Here is a 23,755-nt window from a genome sequence, read left to right as displayed (position 1 = left end):
GCCCCAACAATCCATGATCGTATACCGGTTGTAGCTGCTACGTGTGATATTCTGATGCCAGAATGGGACGCCAGAACAAATACTAGAGGAAAATAACTGCTACACCGATGGATCGAAGATGAGGGAGAGAACGAAACTGGGCCTATATGTGGAGGACACAGAAACCGAGATCCTATTAACGAACCACAGCACAAACTTGCATGCCATAACGTAATGTATTAATATGATCAACCGATACTCGGAATACTGCAGGATTCGCAGCATATGACTGCCGGTTTAAGGGAAAATAAATAGGCAAATGAACTGGCGATAATAGCTATGGCACATAAGAAGTCAATTTAGAGAACGCAAAGTCCATAGGGAAAAGAACTTGCGATAATAGCTATGTCACATACAGTGTTGCTAGAAGTAGAGGAAATTCCCTATATGTAGTTTTTTGTAATATTTAGCGTTTTGTAGGGACGTAGGGCACAATGTAGGGACTTTTTCACTCAACACAATTTTTAATAACTTTTACATTTTGGTGGCTCTAGAGGAGAAAATTAGAAGCCGGTAAGGCGAGTGGTTACCGTGTGTGTGGTAACCACGGTTAAATCTAACACAATTTGAAGAAAATCTTACAATAAATCATCCAAACAAATATTTCTATAGAAAATTTTGTCCAAATTTTATTCCTGTAGAAAATTTTGTCAAAACTTTATACCTATAGAAAATTTGGTCAAAATTTTATTTCTGTAGAAAATTTGGTTAAAATTTTATTTCTAAAAAAAATTTGGTCAAAATTTTATTTCTGTAGAAAATTTTGTCAACATTTTATTTCTATAGAAAAATGTTATTTCTATTGAAAATTTTGTCAAAACTTTATACCTATAGGTATAGGTAATTTTATTCCTGTAGATAATTTTGCCAAAACTTTATACCTATAGAAAATTTTGTCAAAATTTTATATCTATAAAAAATTTGGTCAACATTTTATTCCTGTAGAAAATTTTCTCAAAATGTTATTTCTATAGAAAATTTTCTCAAAACTTTATTTCTATAGAAAATTTTCTCAAAATTTTATTTCTATAGAAAATTTTCTCAAAATTTTATTTCTATAGAAAATTGGGTCAAAATGTTATTTCTATAGAAAATTTTCTCAAAATTTTATTTCTATAGAAAATTTTCTCAAAATTTTATTTCTATAGAAAATTTTCTCAAGATTTTATTTCTATAGAAAATATTCTCAAAATTTTATTTCTATAGAAAATTTGGCCAAAATTTTATTTCTAAAGAAAATTTTGTCGAAATTTTATTCCTGTAGAAAATTTTGTCAAAATTTTATTTCTATAGAAAATTTGGTCAAAATTTTATTTATATAGAAAATTTGGTTAAAATTTTATTTCTATAGAAAATTGGGTCAAAATGTTATTTCTATAGAAAATTTTGTCAAAATTTTATTTCTATAGAAAATTTTCTCAAAATTTTATTTCTATAAAAAACTTTCTCAAAACTTTATTTCTATAGAAAATTTTCTCAAAATTGTATTTCTAAGAAAATTTTCTCAAAATTTTATTTCTAAAGAAAATTTCATCAAAATTTTATTTCTAAAGAAGATTTTGTCAAAATTTTATTTCTAAAGAAAATTTTGTCAAAATTTTATTTCTATAGAAAATTTGGTCAAAATTTTATTTCTAAAGAAAATTTTGTCAAAATTTTATTCCTGTAGAAAATTTTGTCAAAATTTTATTTCTATAGAAAATTTGGTCAAAATTTTATTTATATAGAAAATTTTGTCAAAATTTTATTTCTATAGAAAATTTGGTCAAAATTTTATTTATATAGAAAATTTTCTCAAAATTTTATTTCTATAGAAAATTTTCCCAAAATTTTAATTCTATAGAAAATTTTCTCAAAATTTTATTTCTAAAGAAAATTTTCCCAAGATTTTATTTCTATAGAAAATATTCTCAAAATTTTATTTCTATAGAAAATTTTGTCACAATTTTATTTCTAAGAAAATTTTGTCAAGATTTTATTTCTATAGAAAATTTTGCCAAAACTTTATAAATATAGAAAATATTGTTAAAATTTTATTTCTAAAGAAAATTTTGTCAAAATTTTATTTCTATAGAAAATTTTTTCCAAACTATTTCTGTAGGAAATTTTGTAAACATTTTTTTTTTTTACCACTCGTGCCAAACAAATCTACCAAAATTTGAAAAAAATCTTACCACAAATCTTCCAAACAGATATTTCTATAGAAACTTTTGTCAAAATTTTATTCCTATAGAAAATTTTGTCAAAATTTTATTCTTGTAAAAAATTTTGTCGAAACTTTATTCCTAAAGAAAATTTTGTAAATTTTTTTTATATAGAAAATTTTCTTAAAATTTTATTATATTTTCTCAAAATGTTATTTCTATAGAAAAATTTCTTAAAAATTTTTGTTATAGAAACTTTTTCGAACATTTTATTATACCCTCCACCATAGGATGGGATATATCAACTTTGTCATTCCGTTTGTAACACATCGAAATATTGCTCTAAGACCCCATAAAGTATATATATTCTGGGTCGTGATGAAATTCTGAGGCGATCTGAGCATGTGCGTCCGTCCGTCTGTTGAAATCACGCTAACTTCCGAACGAAACAAGCTATCGACTTGAAACTTGGCACAAATAGTTGTTATTGATGTATGTCGGATGGTATTGCCAATGGGCCATATCGGCCCACTTTTACGTATAGCCCCCATATAAACGGACCCCCAAATTTGACTTGCGGGGACTCTAAGAGAAGCAAATTTCATCCGTTCCGGCTGAAATTTGGTACATGGTGTCACCATATGATCTCTAACAACCATGCAAAAATTGGTTCACATCGGTCCATAATTATATGTAGCCCCCATATAAACCGATCCCCCGATTTGGCTTTCGGAGCCTCTAAGAGAACCCGATCCGGCTGAAAGTTGGTACATGGTGTAAGTATATGGTCTCTAACATCTAAGCAAAAATTGGTGCACATCGGTCAATAATTATATATAGCCCCCATATAAACCGATCCCCCGATTTGGCTTGCAGAGCCTCTAAGAGAAACAATTTTCATCCGATCCGGCTGAAATTTGGTACATGGTGTTAGTATATGGTCTCGAACAACTATGCAAAAATTGGTCCATATATATAGCCCCCATAAAAACCGATCACCAGATTTGACCTCCGGACCCTCTTGGAAGAACAAAATTCATTGGTTTCAGTTGAAATTTGGTACGTGGTGTTAATATATGGCCTAAAACACCCAGCAAAAATTGGTCGAAATCGGTTCAGATTTGACCTCCGTAGCCCCTTGGAAGAGAAAAATTGACCCGATTCGCTTGAAATTTGGTACGTGATGTCTCTACCACGTGTGGACTAACTCACAATTTAGAAAATGATGTAAGAAGTAATTCGATTGTGGATGACAGTCTTTCGTAGAAGTTTATACGCAATCCATGGTGGAGGGTACATAGGTTTCGGCCTGGTCGAACTTACGGCCGTATATACTTGCTTTTTCTAATATTTAGGGTCTTGTAGGGACTTAGGGGGACAATGTAGGGACTTTTTCACTCAACACAATTTTTAATAACTTTTACATTTTGGTGGCTCTAGAGGAGAAAATTAGAGGCCGGTTAGGCGAGTGGTAACCGTGTGTGTGGTAACAACGGTTAAATCTAACACAGTTTGAAGAAAATCTTACCACAAATCATCCATACAAATATTTCTATAGAAAATTTTATTCCTGTAGAAAATTTTGTCAAAATGTTATTCTACGAGTATAAAAAATTTGGTCAAAATTTTATTTTTGTCAAAATATATTTATATTTTGTCAAAATTTTATTTCTAAAGAAAATTTTCTCAATATTTTATTTCAATATAAAATTTTGTCAAGATTTTATTTCTATAGAAAATTTTGGTCAAAAGTTTATTCCTGTAGAAAAATGTCTCAAAATTTTATTTCAATAGAAAATTTTCTCAAAATTTTATTTCAATAGAAAATTTTCTCAAAATTTAATTTCTATAGAAAATTTTCTCAAAATTATATTTCTATAGAAAATTTTCTCAAAATTATATTTCTATAGAAAATTTTGTCAAAATTTTATTCCTGCAGAAAATTTTGTCAAAATTTTATTTCTACAGAAAATTTTCTCAAAATTTTATTTCTATAGAAAATTTTGTCAAAATTTTATTCCTGCAGAAAATTTTGTCAAAATTTTATTTCTATAGAAAATTTTGAAAATTTGTTTTTTTTTAGAAACTTTTTCCAACATTTTATTTTTATATAAACTTTTTCCAAAATTTTATTTCTATAGAGATTTGATCTACGAAAACATCAAGAATTCTATCAATGTACTAGTTTTGGTATAATTGTATCGACTGTGACAACCGTGGTGGTAATACAAATTTATTTTTACGTAATATACGTTGTATTTTCATATGTATTAAGATAATAAAGCACATAGAACCATTTTTGTTTAAATTTAACGAAAAATATTGTAGGGAACATTTTTTGGGAATGTAGGTGAAAGTAAAGAACTTGTTTTGTCCATGTAGGGTAAACCGAAAATTTTCCATGGCAACACTGGTCACATAAGAAGTCAATTTAGAGAACGCAATGTCTATAGAGCCAACGTGGGCCAATTTGGATGAATGGGAGGGGGAGACACACAAAAGGCTTTGGGGACCACTGAAACGGTCGGAAGGCCCACGAAAATACTATTGGTTGTCCTTAACAAGAAAATCTCTGGAGAAATACTCAACGAAAGTAGGACAAAAATCATGAGGACCATGGGAATAATACCGGGCATCTACACATTTGTTCCGAATAGGAGCAGCAGGAAGAGAATGACGAGATCTTGGAACACTACCTTTATCACTATCCTATTTTTAACAGGCAAAGAGGTGATTTGGCACCTAACCCAGCTTGGAAACAGGGACTGGAAAAAAATTAGACAATTCGTTTAAGACAGAGGAAAAGAGGAAGAATACACTGAAAAAAACAGTGTAACCATCAGGATTTTTATTTTTTGTTAATTTTATAAAATTTAGATTATTTTTAGAAAATTTTAATTAAGCTGTATTACAAACGCTCATGACGATTTCACAAAAATAAGTAAATATTTTCCAACAAGGTTAGGTTAGGTTAGGTTAGGTTATGTGGCCGCCCGATGTATCAGGCTCACTTAGACTATTCAGTCCATTATGATACCACAGTGGTGAACTTTTCCAACAAAATCAAGAACATTTATTAGACATAATTATTTGTTTTTTTTTTTTTTCATGTGTTAAAGAAAATGTTGTAGTTTGAAGGAAAAAATTGGAGTTCAAAATTGCAAGAATGCCTTTAGTGCTCTACGAAGTTCAAGATGGGCACATTTGTAGTAAAATTTACAAATTTAAAGAAATAATGAATTATTTTATGAGAAGTACGAATTTAGTAAATCTTTATGCTTCATTTGTGTATAATTTTTTCCCCGTTTTTTAGTTCATTTAACTAATATACGCAAAAATTTATTAGAGTAAAGGAAACTTTCTCTAGAACATAATAAATCCATGGACTAAAATAAAGTTAAATTGACTGTAGTGAAATAGAGGGTTCACTTTTTTTTTGAGTGTAAAAGAAGGTACCATAGAAAAAAGAAGTTAGGCTGCACAACAAACCGAATATTGGCTTGTATGTTTGTCAGCGGCAGGTGACAAGGAAACATAATTTCTCTTTTCGCACATTTCCATCTAAACCTTATCTGGTAAGGGAGCTGTATCTGTCTGTTTTCTTTCAAAGTTTTCCTTGAGACTGAGAAAATATACTCACCTTCTTACCATACATTTTTACTAACTCTATTACAATTATTTAGAGGGAATTTTTACTAAATCATCTATAATACAGGTAAATTAAAATTGACACAAAAGTTTATAAAATCTATTTCACATCCACCATTTTTGTCTTGGATAGACTCTCTTTGTACAACAAAACATAAAAACAACAAATACATTTTTTATTCATATTTAACCAAAGTAACCCCTATTAGCCATCCATGGTAGAATTTGTTGCATATGTTCACAATAACTTTTTCCTGTATACATTGCTTTCTCCATAGCCCCGCCATCAGTTTTTTCGCCCATCATATTCTCAATATTAACATCGGAAGTAGTTGTGGGATCCAAAAGAAAGACAGGAAGACTCTTAAGGATAACAGTATAGGCTGTAAAGACAAGAGTCAAACGTTTGAACATTGCAATAAGTTAGAATACATATGGGATGTAGCTAGATATTAGTAACTGAAATTTTTTGTAATAATTTAATAAATGAAATTCCTTTAATTTATTTTAAAATACATATGAATATTAAATTCAATCATATTAAAATAAATTAAGTTATTAAGTAAGAAAACTCTCTTGCAAGAGTATACTTAAGTATTTATTTATTGTGTTTATCTTCACTTACCCATGAAACTAAACTCATACATCCACATGTGAACATCTCTCAAAGATGGAATATTTTTGGGATAATTTAAGATCTTCAAATTCTCTGCCAAATGTTGATGATAGTATTGAACGAAATAATCGTAAAATTTGATTTTATTCTCCAGACATGTTGAACCCAAAAGGAAATATGTTAAATCCATGGCAGGTGATGTTATGCGACCAGCTTGAAAATCAACCAACAAAGTATTCGATACCTTATCGTCATCAGAATGCTGGAACATTATATTATTGGACCAACAATCTCCGTGGCTAAGAACATCAAAACCTCCCAAAGGTCGTTTCTCGGCTTCAACCATATCATGGACATATTTAGATTGATAACTTGCCTAGAATTGCGATAAAATACAATAAAAGCTTTTCGTAGTTTAAAAAAAAAATCGTCATCATCAACTTACAAATTTCTCCTTTATGTCTTCCATTTTATATAGAGGTAAACTTTCTAGCATAATTTTCTCCTGCGGTTCTTGAGCCTTTTTGAGCATTGGTAGAATTTTATCATTTAAAATAGGATGCATTAGCAGATCGGGCAATGAACCCTTTTCCGCAATATATGTTGCAGAAGCCGCATGAAATTCGGCTATTTTTTTTAAGGCCTCTTGTGTGTGCTCCATGTCAAGACCAATCAGACGATTCATATTCATGAAACCCTCCTGCCGAACATCTTCCATGAGGATGACTTCGAAACCCAAATCTTTATCTAATTTAAAAGCTTTTGGAGCAATTTTTGTTACTTTTCCAGCTTTTCGATACATTTCATCGAAGATAGGAAAGAGTTTGTAATAACAAATTTTCTCACGATTGAATGAATTCAACATGGCTATAAGTTGAAGAGCTTGTTGTGCAGTTGGTGGCACTTTTAGCATGTATTTCAGGGTTTTGTTGGATCCATCTGTTGTAATGAAAGAATATTTAGAATTGTATTTATTATTATATAGGGTGGCTAATATGTAATGCAACAAAGTAAATCGCACTATTTTTTTAATTTGTATAACCTTCACCATAGAATTGTAACCATGGTTGCCACAGTTGGTAGAACTCTACCAAAAAATCGTAAATTTTTCTCTGTTTGGTAGATTGGTAAAATTTTTTTATGGTTTAGTAGACTTTGCAAAATACTCCTCTTCGACTATGAGGTACTTCACACATTTTCTCTAGAAATAAAATTTTGTCAAAATTTTCTCTAGAAATAAAATTTTACAAAAATTTTTTAAAGAAAGAAAAATTTGTCAAATTTTTCTATAGAAATATAAACTTTTTACAAAATTTTTTGTAGAAATAAATATTTTCTAAGGAAATAAAATGTTTACGAAACTTTTTATTGAAATAAAATGTTGACAAAATTTTCTTTAAAATAAACTTTTGACTACATTTTCTTTAAAATAAACTTTTGACAAAATTTTCTTTAAAATAAACTTTTGACAAAATTTTCTTTAAAATAAAATTATGACAAAATTTTCTATAAAATAAAATTTTAACAAAAGTTTCTTTAAAAAATATATATTTTGACAACATTTTCTATAGATATACAATTTTGAAAAAAATTTTTTAAAAAATAAAATTTTACCAAATTTTCTAAAGAAATAAAATTTTGGAAAATTTTCTATAGAAATACAATTTTGACACAATTTCCTATAAAATAATATTAAGACAACATTATCTATAGAAATGAAATTTTTAACAAATTTTCTATAAAAAATGTGGACAAAATTTTCTTTAAAAAAAAATTGTTGAAAAAATTTTCTATAAAAATATTTTTTTCTATAGAAATAATATTATGACACAATCTTCAAAAAAATAAAATAAAAAAACAAGTATATACTGCCGTAAGTTCGGCCAGGCCGAAGCTTATGTACCCTCTACCATGGATTGCGTAGAAACTTCTACTGAAGACTGTCATCCACAATCGAATTACTTGGGTTACGGTAACACTTGCCGATGGCAAGGTATCTTAAAACTTCCTAACACCGTCATATACACTACATAGTACATACGTGGTATATATTAAACAAAAAAGACCGATTAAATACGTATATAATTAAGTTTAAAGTTTCTACAGAAATAAAATTTTGACAAAATAAAATTTTGACAACATTTTCTATAGAAGTAAAATTTGGAAACAATTTTCTATAGAAATAAAATTTTGACAAAATTTTCTATAGAAATAAATGAACCGATATGGACCAATTTTTGTGTGATTGGGGATCGGGTATATATAACTATAGACCGATACGGACCAATTTTGGCATGGTTATTAACGGCCTTATACTAACACCACGTTGCAAATTTCAACCGGATCGGATGAATTTTTCTGCTCCAAGAGGCTCCGGAGATCAAATCTGGGGAACGGTTTATATGGGGGCTATATATAATTATGGACCGATATGGACCAATTCTTGCGTGTTTCTTAGAGACCACATTCTAACACCATGTTCCAAATGTCAACCGGATCGGATGAATTTTGCTCCTCCAAGAGGCTCCGGAGGACAAATCTGGGGATCGATTTATATGGGGGCTATATATAATTATGGCCCGATATGGAACAATTCTTGCATGGTTGTTAGAGACCATATACTAACACCACGTACCAAATTTCTATCGGATCGGATGAATTTTGCTCCTCTAACAGGCCCCGGAGGTCAAATCTGGAGATCGGCTTATATGGGGGCTATATATAATTATGGACCGATATGGACCAATTCTTGCATGGTTGTTAGAGACCATATACTAACGCCACGTACCAAATGTCAACCGGATCGGATGAATTTTGCTCCTCTAAGAGGCTCCGGAGGTCAAATCTGGGGATCGGCTTATATGGGGGCTATATATAATTATGGACCGATATGGACCAATTTTGGCACGGTTGTTATTAGAGAACATATACCAACACCATGTGCCAAATTTCAGCCGGATCGGATGAAATTTGCTTCTCTTAGAGGCTCCGCAAGCCAAATCGAGGGATCGGTTTATATGGGGGCTATATGTAATTATGGACCAATTTAGAGACCATATACTAACACCATGTACCAAATTTCAGCCGGATCGGATGAAATTTGCTTCTCTTAGAGCAATCGCAAGCCAAATTTGGGGGTCCTATATACGTAAAAGTGGACCGATATGGCCCATTTGCAATATCATCTGATCTATATCAATAACAACACTTGTGCCAAGTTTCAAGTCGATAGCTTATTTCTGACAAAGTTAATATACCAAAATTGACAAAATTTTCCAGAAAATACGATTTTTACAAAATTTTGTAAAGAAATAAAATTTGGAAAATTTTCTATCGAAATAAAATTTTGACAAAATTTCCTATGAAATAATATTTAGACAACATTTTCTATAGAAATGAAATTTTTAACAAATTTTCAATAAAAATGAAATGTTTAACAAATTTTCTATAGAAATAAAATTTTGACAAAATTTTCTATAAAATAAAATTTTAACAAAATTTTCTTTAAAAATAATATTATGACCACATTTTCTATAGAAATAAAATTATGACACAATTTTCAAAAAAATAAAATTTTAACAAAATTTTCTATAGAAATAAAATTTTTACAATATTTTTGATAGTAATAAAATTTGGAAAAATTCTCTATAAAATAAAATTTTGACAAAATTTTGTAGAAAATAAAATTTTGGCATAATAAATTTTTTTTTGGCTAAATATTTTTTAGAAAAAAAATTTTGTATATAAATTAAATTTTTACAGAATTTTCTAGAAAAATTATATTTTGACAACATTTTCTACACTCGTAGAAAAAATCATGCACGGCCTGCTCATTTCAAAACGATTCGTTCATGAAAGTGAATCAACACACATGTAGTGTCAAACTGAGAACAGGCGGTGTCAATCTGAAAACGATAAAATGACACCATGTTTTGTCAAAACAACAACCAGCGTTCATGATCTGAAAACGTTATGGTTACGACTTTATAAACAAAATTAAAAAAAGATTTCCGCTAGCGTGACTCGAACCTGAGTTTTCTGCACCATATGCGTTAACAGTCGCTTAGCACATTGCACCACCGAGGGAGTTTCCATAATAACGTGTAACGATTATTTTAAGACTTTTCATGGCCAAAGAAAAACGAATGCCGTTCATGAAATCGTGAACGCCCGTAGACGAAATTGTGAACATTCCGTTTTAATTTTTTGTGAACGTTCCCGTTTCATTTTGTCACCGTCCGTTCACGACTATGGAACGTAATTTTTTTCTATTAGTGTATAGAAATAAAATTTTGACAAAAATTTCTGTAGATCCCAAAGTCCAACGGATTGATACCCAAAGGTTTTAGTGGCCATTGTGCGGTAGAAATAAAACTCAGCTCACGTCAACTCTAGGTTGACGTGTGCTGAGTGCGATAGTGTTGAGCCGGTCCCTGAGTCGATTTAGCCATGTCCATCTGTCTGGGAACATGTTTTTGTGATCAAAGTCTAGATCGCTGTTTTAGTCCAGCGACTTTAAATTTGGCAAAATATTTGGGTCAAAATAGAAACCTATTGATCGTAACATATAGATGTTCTTCCGATTTGGGCTAATATGATCCATATGTTAAACAGAATTTCAATGATGATTTACCCATTTTCCATTCATATCATTCACACTGCAATTGAATACTTTGATTAAGATTAAGTTAAGCCTCCTATTTGTGCAAATATCTTCCGATTTGGCCAAATATTGTCCAAAAATCCACAATGCACCACGAGATGTAAGTCGTAAAAATTGTAAAAATGCCTCGAATTTACCTATACCTCTAACTCATGATGGCTTTAAATTGATATATTTGCCATAATTTACACACATTACATTTTATCCACTTGTTTAGACATACCTTTTAGAGCTGCCTCAATTTCTATAGCCCAGAGAATCGAAAGAAAATTCTCCCCTGCTGCAAATGGTGTATTAGCTGAGAATTTATTAATTTTATCAAAATTCTCTACATTTTTCTCCAAAACACTAACAAAGAGATCAGCATTCAACCATTCTGGTATAGGTGTAGACATATTCACAAATAAAAAAAATCTAAATAAACGTTGCGTTTGAAATTCTATTATAAACTAAACTTGGTCAACTGAAAATATGTTATTTTATGCAATTTTCGTTTTTAACATTCTCTCTCACACACTCTATAGTTTTGTGAATATCTACAATTTTGACCACTCATTCTTGAAAACTAGCCCCCAAGTATACGTTATCAAATCTTATCATTTTATTTAGTTGTTGTTAGTTTTCAAAGTTTCTTATCATAAAAAAAACACTTTCAATTTCAGGCATGATTTTTATTTTCGATAATTTTCGATTTTCATTCTATTAATCTTTGTTTCTTAGTATATATGGTACCGGTGACGATATTTTATTCTTATCGTTAGACCTCTAGAAAACTCTTGTTTTCCATCCAGGGTAATAGGTTTTGTACTTCCAGACAATAATGCTTTTGGGCATATATGACTCCTAGGCATAAGCGTAGGAAGGCCTCTGGGGAGGGGGCTTAGACCCCCCCCAGAAAAAATTTAGCCCCCCCCCCCCCCCAGAATTTGAAAACCTATTTATGATTTTACATTTTTATAAAAATTAAACAAGTATATACAACCGCACAAACTTTCATGCACAATCGAATTACTTGGGTTGTGGTAGCAGTTGCCGATGGCAATGTTTGAAGTCTGATATTTATGAAATAGAGCTGTGATTGAACTTATGGTTTAGTTGAATAACTAAAGCTCCTTTATTATATTGTTTAGTCTGGTTTAGTCATCTTAATTTAAAAAATAGTAATTGGTATTAAAACTATTCTTTCATAAATTTATATTTAACAATGCTGCAAAAAAGCGTCGCCAAAAAAGAAGTGAAAATGTTCTTTTTGGGTCCGGAAGTGGTGCAAAATTGGCGGAGAAGCGATGAATGTAATAGGAACTCGTCATCAGAGATGGTCTGTATCAAACTTTTTTAGGTTTGCGACTGTCGCAAAGTTGTAAACGTCGTAAACGTCACATACGCGTCGAAAATGTAGAAAAAGTAACAAAAGTCGCAAACTGAAAATACTTTAGTCGCGTCAGCTAGGCAGCGAATTCGATGATATGACAGACGATTGTATAAGCGAAGAAGTTTCAATTCTTAGGAATGTTCACAATTTTCGGCTTCAGTCCCCAAATTTTCCCTATTGGCTTTTGCACGAGTACAGGGTAACCATGGATATTCTCGTCCTTTCTTAGCATTAAGTTCTCCTGTCCAATATAACCCCAAGGTATTTTGCACACTCACCAACGGGAATTTCGATACCACCTAAGAAAATAGGCTTGACCGTGGGAAAACTTTCACAAATTTCTGCAGAAACTCACAGCGAATGCTGTCAAACTAAATTAAAAAATGTTCAGGATTTCTTCTATTCAAAATTAGGTTTTCTTCAGTAGGTTTACGACTTTTGCGACATACGTATTATACCGTCGCAAATGTATGTCGCAAAAGTCACATTTTGTGACAGGCCAACCCTGCTCGTCATAGAATAAATGTCCAACGTTTCAACGCAATAAATTTGCATCACTTCTTACGGTGTGATCCGAATTCAGTGTTTTGAATGTGAATTAAAAAATTGTGTGATATTTTCCCAAATAAATAATTTTTATTTATTCGTTTTTTATTTGATTTTTGGTCGACCTTTTGTTAGAATTATATAAATATTTATAAAGACCTCAAGCTTCAAAAAACATCAATTTATAATAATTTTTATATTTGTTTTAATATTTTCAAAAATTATCGATTTTTCTATAATGGATTTAGCATTTTTGTGACAAAATTTGAATAATTTTTACCATATTATTTATTCTTACTCTTTTTTTAAACTATTTGAAAAAAGAAAACAAAAATTACGCATTAAAATATGAAAAAACTGAAGTAAAAAACTTCCTGTGTAGTTAATATAATTAACTTCTTTGTGAGGACATTTTTGGGAATGTTTTTAAAGTTGTGCCTTTAAAACAAATCCCAATTTTTTTTTTGTTGGGAAAAGTGTGGAACTACTTTTAGTTGCTTTATTATAAATTTATTGTCGATGTCTATTTTGTTATTAATTTTTATGAAATAAAACAATAATTGAACCCATTAGTTCAGTCAAAAAAATTTTAGCTAGGGGGGCTATAGCCTCACTGCTGGGAGAAAATATGATATTTATGATCACTATGTTGTATATTTTGTGTGAAATATAATATTTTATTGAATAATTTTTATGAAATAATATGAAAAGTTTGACCTTTCTCAATTCTCTTATGAGCTATAACAAACATAATTTCATTGCTAAATTACTAATGGCCGATAATGAATGAGCTATTCTTATCGGAATTTTACTCAAAGGTGTTTGTTCTACATCTGAATTGTACTCAAACAATTCTCAAACCTCTCCTCATATCGTCAACTTTACTCTAATCAATCGAATTGTTTGTGTTTACAATGGGTATGCGGATCGGTCATTGACTTTTTAACCGAATTAGGTAAAGCTTTTGTTTTCAAACCCAACCTGTTTCCAAAGGTCCAATGCAAGTTCAGCCTCAACATATGGACAAATTTGTTTGTTTTTTTTTTTTTTGTACATATCTATATATTTCACACATAATTACAACCAAATGAAGCGTTTAAGGCATTACACAGAAAAATGTTGGCACTTAAGCCAACATAACTCTGGCCAATTGCTTTTAGATTTTAACTGAAGTCTGTTCTAACGTTAAACGTTTGAAAATAAGATTTCGTTTTCAGGGTTTTATCCAAAAAGTTTGAATTTCTTCAGAATTGGCTGCAAAATCCAATAATGTGAATGTGAATAAAAAAAAATCCCCATTATACGTATAGCCCAAAGATTACCCAGTTACATCGCTCTTGATAGCTTAGTTTAGTTACAGTGGCCGCCACGGTAGCCACTCGAGTCATAAATAATTTATTAAAATTTGGGGAAAATTTTACCAAAAAACTAACAAAAAAACTTGTTTTACAATATTGTAATTCCATGAAAATGTCAAAATTTTATTTCTATTGTCAAATTTTATTTCTATTCTAAAAATGTATTTCTATAGAAAATTTTGTCAAAATTTTATTTCTATAGAAAATTTTGTAAAAATTTTATTTCTATAGAAAATTTTATTTCTATAGAAAATTTTGTCAAAATTTTATTTCTATTGAAAATTTTGTCAAAACTACATTTGTATAGAAAATGCCTCAGCGTCATCGAAAATTTTGACCATCGGATGGAGGTGTGCCACCGAGGTCGCGGCGCCCATTTGGCCGATATTTTTTTCCATACATAATTGAGTAATACCAATATATCATAATAAAATAAAATTACAATAATTTCCTAAATAGTTTGTGTTTTATTCAAAATCAACATCGGCCCTTGAAATTTTAACCACCCTTTATATATAGCCCCCATATGAACCGATCCCAAGATTTGGCTTGCGGAGCCTCTAAGAAAAGCAAATTTTTGTCAAAATTTTATTACTTTAATCGTTGTTGTAGTTTTCTTGATTTCAACCTAAAAATCGGAAGGTTCAAGTGTGGTCCATTGTTGGTTTCATTTGGCAGTTCATTGCCTGAATTTATTCTGATAATTGGTTGATAGTTTTGCTGCAAGTGGAGGATGCTGATGAAGTATGTGGTAATTCCGAAACGTGCGTCCATCCAACCATCTTGCAGTCTAACTATAGGACTTTGCCCAAATAAATTTGACAAACATTCTTTTCCTCTGTTGGTTAAGCTACACTTGTAGTTTAGTCAATGCATGGTTTTAAGCTGAAATCAAAAAACAACAAAATTTTATTTCTATAGAAAATTTGTACAAATTTGTGAAGTACCTCTTTTTGTCAACATGTTATTTCTACAGAAAATTTTGTCTAACATTTATTTCTATAGAAAATGTTTTCAAAATTTTATTTCTATCAAAAATTCTGTCAAAATTTTATTTCTAAAGAAAATTTTGTCAAAACGTTATTTCTATAGACAATTTTGTCAAAATTTTATTTCTGTAGAAAATTTTGTCAAAATTTTATTTCTATAGAAAATTTTTATCAAAATTTCATTTCTATCGAACATTTTGTCAAAATGTTATTTCTATAGAAAATTTTGTCCAAATTTTATTTCTATAGAAAATTTTGTCAAAATTTTATTTCTATAGAAAATGTTTTCAAAATTATATTTCTATCAACATTTCTGTCTAAATTTTATTTCTAAAGAAAATTTTGTCAAAATTGTTTTTCTATAGAAAATTATATCAAAATTTTATTTCTGTACAAAATTTTGTCAAAATTTTTTTCTATAGAAAATTTTTAAAAATTGTCAAAATTTGATTTCTATAGAAAATTTTTAAAAATTTGTGAAGTACCTCTTTTTCGTAAAAACTTGATTTCTATAGAAAATATTGTCAAAATTTTATTTCTATAGAAAAAATTTTATTTCTATAGAAAATTTTGTCAAAATTTTATTTCTATTGAAAATGTTGTCAAAATTTTATTTTTATTTAAAATCTTGTCAAAATTTTATTTCTATTGAAAATTTTGTCAAAATTTTATTTCCATAGAAAATTTTGTCAAAATTTGATTTCTATAGAAAATATTATCAAAATTTAATTTCTATAGAAAATATTGACAAAATTTGATTTCTATAGAAAATTTTGACAAAATTTTATTTCTATAGAAATTTATGTCAACATTTTATTTCTATAGAAAATTATGTCTAAATTTTATTTCTATAAAAATTTTTGTCAAAATTTGATTTCTATAGAAAATTTAGTCAAAATTTTATTTCTATGGAAAATTATGTCAAAATTTTGTTTCTACAGAAAATTTTGTCAAAATGTTATTTCTATAGAAAATTTTATTTCTATAGAAAATTTTATCAAAATGTTATTTCTATAGAAAATTTTGTCAAAATTTTATTCCTATAGAAAATTTTATCAAAATTTTATTTCTATAGAAAATTTTATCAAAATTTTATTTCTATAGCAAATTTTGTCAAAATCTTATTTGTATAGAAAATGTTTTGAAAATTTTATTTTTATAAAATTTTAAAAATGTATGAAGTACCTCTTAGTTGGAGAGGAGTAGCCTGTAAAATCTAGCAAAACATCAAGAGTTCTACCAATCTACCAAACAGCTGAAAATCTACCATTTTTGTTAGAATTCTACCAACTGTGGCAACTGTGGTGACTGCCCAATATTTTATGCTTACGTAGACTATTCATTTCATTTGGAATACCACAGGTGTTTAACTACTCACTTATTAATGAGTGATGCCCGAATCTATGTTTAGCTCAATGACAAGGAACCTCCTTTTAATAGCCGGCTCCGAACGATGTTCCACATTGCTGTGAAACCACTTATAGAACAACTGAGAAATTACACCAGCATTACTGAGAACAACAATCAAATCTCACTACATTGTGTTCCTTAAATTTCTCAATTATTGTCAGTCAGTTCTGTAGTCTCTTGAAATTGATACCTGATGTAGTAAAAATTACGAGCTACTTAACTGTGCTTGCAGCAAACTGAAAATTTGATATTTGTCTTTTCTGTGATAATATTTTGAAAAATTTCCATCTAATCTACTGTTTGTTGCAAATTCATTGTAGTTTGGGGACATTTCATATGTAAATTACATTTTGGGGACACATCACAGATCAGCAGATACTATTGTGAAAAAACTGTTATTAACTGCCATTTTATCATATCCCAAACGAACGCTGGATATCCTAGTCGAACGAAAGCATTCGTTTGGTAAATAAAAAACAAACATACAATTTGGGGACATTATCACTTAGGAGAAGTAGAGAAATAGCCAATTTGCTAGAAATGAGGATTGCCTTTTATATTTCGGATTTAGAGAACAAAAACGATTCTTCATTTCTAGTTTATCCGGAACATTTTAATTCATAGATTATCAGGTATTTACGGATGTCTGACTTATGGTGTTTTCTTTTCTGAAAAAAGGTGATTTGCCTTCATTTTGTCTGTACAGAATGCGCATTTTTAAAATGTTTCCAGCAACCTAAAAACATGCTGTAATTTCAGCGGATAGAAAATAATTCAATGGAGTAAACAGTGGAAACGCAGCACTCTGGTTTGTCGGCTGTGCAGAAAATGCTCGCAATTTGCCTCTAAGCGTGGCACTATTTTCACAACAGATTTCGAAACCTTTTCGCACTTTTGCCTGTTGGAAAACAACCTAAAAAGTACTTTCTACGGGCAAACTGCAAAAAAGTGCGCATTTTTTACAAGTAAAGAAAACACCATTAGATTAACTTCGGTGCGGAAATAGTTTAGGATCGGTTTTTATACCTTACAATGGGGGTATAATAAGTTTGTCATTCGGTGGCAACATATCGAAATATACTCACCTTCCTACAATAAGTTTTTACTAATGCTATTAAAATTAGGTAAATGGGATTTGTACTCTACCGTATTAATATAAATTTACATTTAAAATTAACAATAAAAATCAATAAAATTTATTTCATATCCACAATATTTGTCTTGAAACCCCCTCCTAATACAATAAAAAATAAAATACAATTTATTTTTTTTTTATAATTAACCAAAATAACCCCTATTAGTCATCCATGGTAGAATCTGTTGCATATGTGCACAATAGCTTCTTCCTGTATACATGGCTTTCAGCATGGCCCCACCATCGTGTTTTTCGCCCATTATATTTTCAATATTGATATCGGAAGTAGATGTGGGTTCCAAAAGAAAGACAGGAAGTGTCTTTAGGATAACACTATAGGCTGTAATGAGAAAAGTTTCACGTTATAAAAATGTAAAAGTTCATAAGATAGTTTATGGGATAAAGCAAGGTGTGTATAGGTTAGATTAACCTAACCTAAGGTGTGTATAGGTGTCCGTCCGTCCGTTTGTTAAATTCACGTTAAATGTCGAGCGAAACACTTGACTGGACTTTGGCACATATAGTTTTTACTGATGTAAGTCGGATTTTGGTATCAACTGGGTCAGTCGGGACTATTTTTAGGTATAGCCCCCATATAAACCGATGACCAGATTTGAATTCCGAAGCCTCTTGAAAGAGCAACCTTCGGCCGATCCCCTTGAAATTTGGTACATGATGTTAGTATGTGAACTCCATTTTTTTTTATCTTCACTTACCCATATAACTAAAATCATACATCCACATGTGAACATCTCTCAACGATGGAACATTTTTGCGATAATTTAAAATATTCAAATTCTCCACCAAATGTTGATGATAATATTGAATGAAGTAATCAAAACATTTGATTTTATTCTCCAGACATGTTGAACCCAAGAGGAAATATGTTAAATCCATGGCAGGTGATGTTATGCGACCAGCTTGAAAATCAACCAATAAAGTATTCGCTACCTTATTGTCATCAGAATGCTGAAACATTATATTGTTGGTCCAAAAATCTCCATGACTAAGAACATCAAAATTTCCCAAAGGGCGTCTGTCAGCTTTGAAAATTTCATGGAAATATTTTGATTTATAACTTATCTTAAATTTTATATATAAACAAAACGAAAATTATAGCCTTTTGTAGTTTATAAAATCATCATGATCAACTTACAATCTTCTCCTTTAAGTGTTCCATTTTATATAGAGGTAAACTTTCCAGTATTATTTTCTCCTGAGGCTCTTGAGCCTTTTTGACCATTGGTAGGACTCTATCGTTTAAAATAGGTTGCATAAGTAACTCGGGCAATGAACATTTTTCAGCGATGTATGAGGCAGAAGCCGCATGATATTCGGCTATTTTCTTTAAGGCCTCTTTTGTGTGTTCCATATCAAGACCAATCAGACGATTCATATTCTTGAAACCCTCCTGCCGAACATCTTCCATGAGGATGACTTCAAAACCTAAATCTTTATCTAACTTGAAAGCTTTTGGAGCAATTTTTGTACTTTTTCCAGCTTTTCGATACATTTCATCGAAGATAGGAAAGAGTTCGTAATAAAAAATGTTCTCACGATTGAATGAATTCAACATGGCTACAAGTTGAAGAGCTTGTTGGGTAGTTGGTGGAACTTTTAGCATATATTTCAGCATTTGGCTAGATCCATCTGTTGTAATGAAAGAATATTTATTGTATAGGGTGGCTAATATGTAATACAACGAATTAGATCGTTAGATATTTTTAGATTCTATACACACTACAATTTATTTATACACGGATGAAAAAGACTGTTTTTCATATGTTTGGCTATAAACATTATATGTTTGGAACACAAATTTTTAAACACAATATTTTTGAGTGCAAGCATATAATGTTCATAAACTAGCATAACATGTTTGGGACATATATGTTAATATGTTAGAACATATTATGTTTGGGACATAAAATGTTTGTAAATATAATATGCTTGGATGCAAACATATATTAATTTAGAAATAGCCTATAAACATATATGTGTTTAGTAGCTTGGAGCGCTATTTAACAGAGAGCGATATTGAATTAAGTTGGTGGTTGTTGCTTGGTATTACAAAATTAACATTTTATTTTTCCTTGGGCAATTGATCAGCTACTTCTTTGATCCTTACAAACTGTGTGGTCCGCTGTTCGAATCCCCGTCCGGCAAAAGGTAAAATTAAAATAAAAAAAATCATAAAATTGAATAATTTCTTCTACAATGTTTGTATTACAGAAAAAGGTGCTAAGAACTAAAAAATCTCGTGGAAGTGAGAAAGATGTGGGAGAATATACAATTAGGCAGAAACAAAATTTTGAGCATTCAGGTCGAAAACCTATGTTGTTAGCACCTATATTACCTGTTTATTTTCATAATTCATTATGATTGTAAATATATAAATAAATAAATAAAATTTTGAGCACAATATTGTTTGGGAGAAATTTTTTTAAGCATATAATATTTTTGGGTGCAAAATGCTTCCAAACATATTATATGTTCACATAATAACATATTGTTTTTTGGAAGACAACATTATTGAATTTGGATGCAAAAATACAAAATGTTTGGAACGTAGACTACCCAAACATATATTGTTTAAACTAATATGCTTTCAAACATATTATATATTGGAAGAGATCAAACATATAAATGTTTGGGCAATACCCAAAAATGTATATGCTTGAAGCAAAATATGTTTGGGATTATATGTTACAGAAGCGATTTTTTGTGAGGGTGTACCCTCCACCATAGGATGGGGGTATATTAACTTTGTCATTCCGTTTGTAACACATCGAAATATTGCTCTAAGACCCATAAAGTATATATATTCTGGATCGTGGTGAAATTCTGAGTCGATCTGAGCATGTCCGTCCGTCAGTCCGTCTGTTGAAATCACGCTAACTTCCGAACGAAACAAGCTATCGACTTGAAACTTGGCACATGTAGATGTTATTGATGTAGGTCGAATGGTATTGCAAATGGGCCATATCGGTCCACTTTTACGTATAGCCCCCATATAAACCGATCCCCGATTTGGCTTGCGGAGCCTCTAAGAAAAGCAAATTTCGTCCGATCCGGCTGAAATTTGGTACATGGGTGTTAGTATATGGTCTCTAACAACCATGCAATAATTGGTCCACATCGGTCCATAATTATATCTAGCCCCCATATAAACCGATCCCCCGATTTGGCTTTCGGAGCCTCTAAGAGAAACAAATTTCATCCGATCCGGTTGAAATTAGGTACATGGTGTTCGTATATGGTGTCTAACAATCATGCAAAAATTGGTCCACATCGGTCCATAATTATATCTAGCCCCCATATAAACCGATCCCCCGATTTGGTTTTCGGAGCCTCTAAGAGAAACAAATTTCATTCGATCCGGCTGAAATTTGGTACATGGTGTTGGTATATGGTCTCTAACAACCATCATCCGATCTGGTTGAAATTTGGTACGTGGTGGTAGTATATGACATTTAACAACCATGCCAAAAGTGGTCCATATCAGTCGATAATCATATATAGCCCCCATATAAACCGATCCCGAGATTTGGTTTTGGAGCCTCTTGGAGGAGCAAATTTCATCCGAGTCAGTTGAAATTTGGTACATTGTGCTAGTATATGGCCGTTAATAACTATGCCTAACTAGGTCCATATTGGTCTATAGTTATATATATATAGCCCTCAAATAAATCGATCCCCAATCACACAAAAATTGGTCCATATCAAGTTCATAATTGTATATAGCCCCCATATATGCGACCCCCATATTTCAGTACGGGCTCTCTACGTACCGTGCAAAAGTCCATATCGATTCGTAATTATTTGTAGACTTACCTACACATACATTTTTTGTCTAATATATACCACGTATGGACTAACTCACAATTTAGAAAACGATGTTAAGAAGTTTTAAGATACCACAACCCAAGTAATTCGATTGTGGATGACAGTCTTTCGTAGAAGTTTCTACGCAATCCATGGTTGAGGGTACATAAGATTCGACCTGGCCGAACTTATGGCCGTATATACTTGTTTTTATACCCTGCGCCACACTGTGGAACAGGGTATTATAAGTTAGTGCATATGTTTGCAACACCCAAAAGGAGACGAGATATACACATGGTGTCTTTGGCATAAATGCTCAGGGTGGGCTCCCGAGTCGATATAGCAATGTCCGTCTGTCCGTAAACACATTTTTGTAATCAAAGTCTAGGTCGCAGTTTTTGTCCAATCGACTTCAAATTTGGCACAAGTATGTGTTTTGGCTCAAAATAGAACCCTATAGATTTTGGAAGAAATCGGTTCAGATTTAGATATAGCTCCCATATATATATATATTTCTCCCAATATGGACTAATACGGTCCCAGAAGCCAGAGTTTTACCCCAATTCGGTTGAAATTTTACACTGGGAGTACAATTAGTAGTATAGTTAAGTGTGCCAAATTTGGTTGAAATCGGTTCAGATTTAGATATAGCTCCCATATATAGCTTTCGCCCGATTTACACTCATATGACCACAGAGGCCAAATTTTTGCTCCGATTTAGTTGAAATTTTGGACAGGGAGTAGAATTAGCGTTGTAGCTATGTGTTTCAAATTTGGTTGAAATCGGTTCAGATTTAGATATATCTCCCATACATATGTTTTTCTGATTTCGACAGAAATGGTCAAAATACCAACATTTTCCTTATAAAATCGCCACTGCTTAGTCGAAAAGTTGTAAAAATGACTTTAATTTTCCTAAACTTCTAATACATATATATCGAGCGATAAATCATAAACAAACTTTTTCGAAGTTTCCTTAAAATTGCTTCAGATTTAAATGTTTCCCATATTTTTTTACTAACATTGTGTTCCACCCTTGTGCATTAGCCGACTTAAATTTTGAGTCTATAGATTTTGTTGAAGACTATCAAATTCTGTCCAGATCGAGGGATATTTAAATGTATGTATTTGGGGCAAACCTCTATATATAGCCTCCAACACATTTGACGGATGTGATATGGTATCGAAAATTTAGATCTACAAAGTGGTGCAGGGTATAATATAGTCGGTCCCGACCTTAGACTTTCCTTACTTGTTTTTTCTTTTTTTTTTTTGTTGATTCAATCAAGAAATCAAATAACCCAATAAATTTTTTAATTTAAATGATAGTATCAATTACAAAAATAATTGATCCAATTAAAAAATTGATTGATACTATTAATTTTTGTGATTGAATTTGGTTTCAATTAAAAAATTTGTTGAATCAATTAAATTTTTAATTTAATATTTTTTAAAACTCAATTTCCAATTAAATTAATTAATTACTTAATTTAATTGGAAAATTTTCGTGAAACTTTTTGCTGTGTACCCTTCGTGACATTTTGCGCAGGGATTTGAATCAACACTGATAGATTTGAAATGTTATAGTAAAACTACAAACTGGTGCAGAGTATAACATAATATGCCCCGCCCGACGTAAGACTTTACTTACGAGTACTTGTTTAGACATACCTTTTAGAGCTGCTTCAATTTCTATAGCCCAAAGAATCGAAAGAAAATTCTCTCCTGCTGCAAATGGCATATTAGCGGAGAATTTATTAATTTTATCAAAATTCTCTACATTTTGCTCCAAAACACTAACAAATAGATCAGCATTCAACCATTCTGGTATAGATGTAGACATATTCACTATGAAAAAAAAATAAATAAATAACCTTTGCGTTTGAAAATATATTACAAACTAAACTGGTCCAGTGAAAATATATTATTTTATGACAATTTCGCTTTTATTATTCTCTCACCCACACTCTCTAGTTTTGGGTATATTTGACAACTCATACTTGAAACTAA

At 30.8% G+C, this 23,755-nt stretch overlaps 2 protein-coding genes across 2 annotated transcripts; both read right to left on the bottom strand.

The window, feature by feature from the left end:
* Positions 1 to 5,917: 5,917 nt before the first annotated feature.
* LOC142238001 (uncharacterized) lies at positions 5,918 to 11,580 on the bottom strand. The gene is made up of 4 exons (XM_075309492.1): positions 11,334 to 11,580; positions 6,893 to 7,386; positions 6,457 to 6,823; positions 5,918 to 6,214 (listed from the first exon to the last, which is right to left on the bottom strand). Exons 1-4 carry the CDS (start codon positions 11,503 to 11,505, stop codon positions 6,018 to 6,020), a joined length of 1,230 nt encoding a protein of 409 aa, XP_075165607.1. The 5' UTR covers positions 11,506 to 11,580; the 3' UTR covers positions 5,918 to 6,017.
* A 6,371-nt stretch (positions 11,581 to 17,951) lies between these two features.
* Positions 17,952 to 23,600, bottom strand: LOC142237992 (uncharacterized). Its single transcript, XM_075309481.1, has 4 exons — positions 23,417 to 23,600; positions 19,077 to 19,570; positions 18,637 to 19,003; positions 17,952 to 18,260 (listed from the first exon to the last, which is right to left on the bottom strand). Exons 1-4 carry the CDS (start codon positions 23,586 to 23,588, stop codon positions 18,064 to 18,066), a joined length of 1,230 nt encoding a protein of 409 aa, XP_075165596.1. The 5' UTR covers positions 23,589 to 23,600; the 3' UTR covers positions 17,952 to 18,063.
* Positions 23,601 to 23,755: the final 155 nt, after the last annotated feature.

Source organism: Haematobia irritans, chromosome 1 (assembly GCF_050003625.1).
Source record: "Haematobia irritans isolate KBUSLIRL chromosome 1, ASM5000362v1, whole genome shotgun sequence".
Taxonomy (NCBI): domain Eukaryota; kingdom Metazoa; phylum Arthropoda; class Insecta; order Diptera; family Muscidae; genus Haematobia; species Haematobia irritans.
The sequence above is the reverse complement of the archived record's forward strand: the minus strand, read 5'-3'. Positions and strand labels throughout refer to the sequence as shown.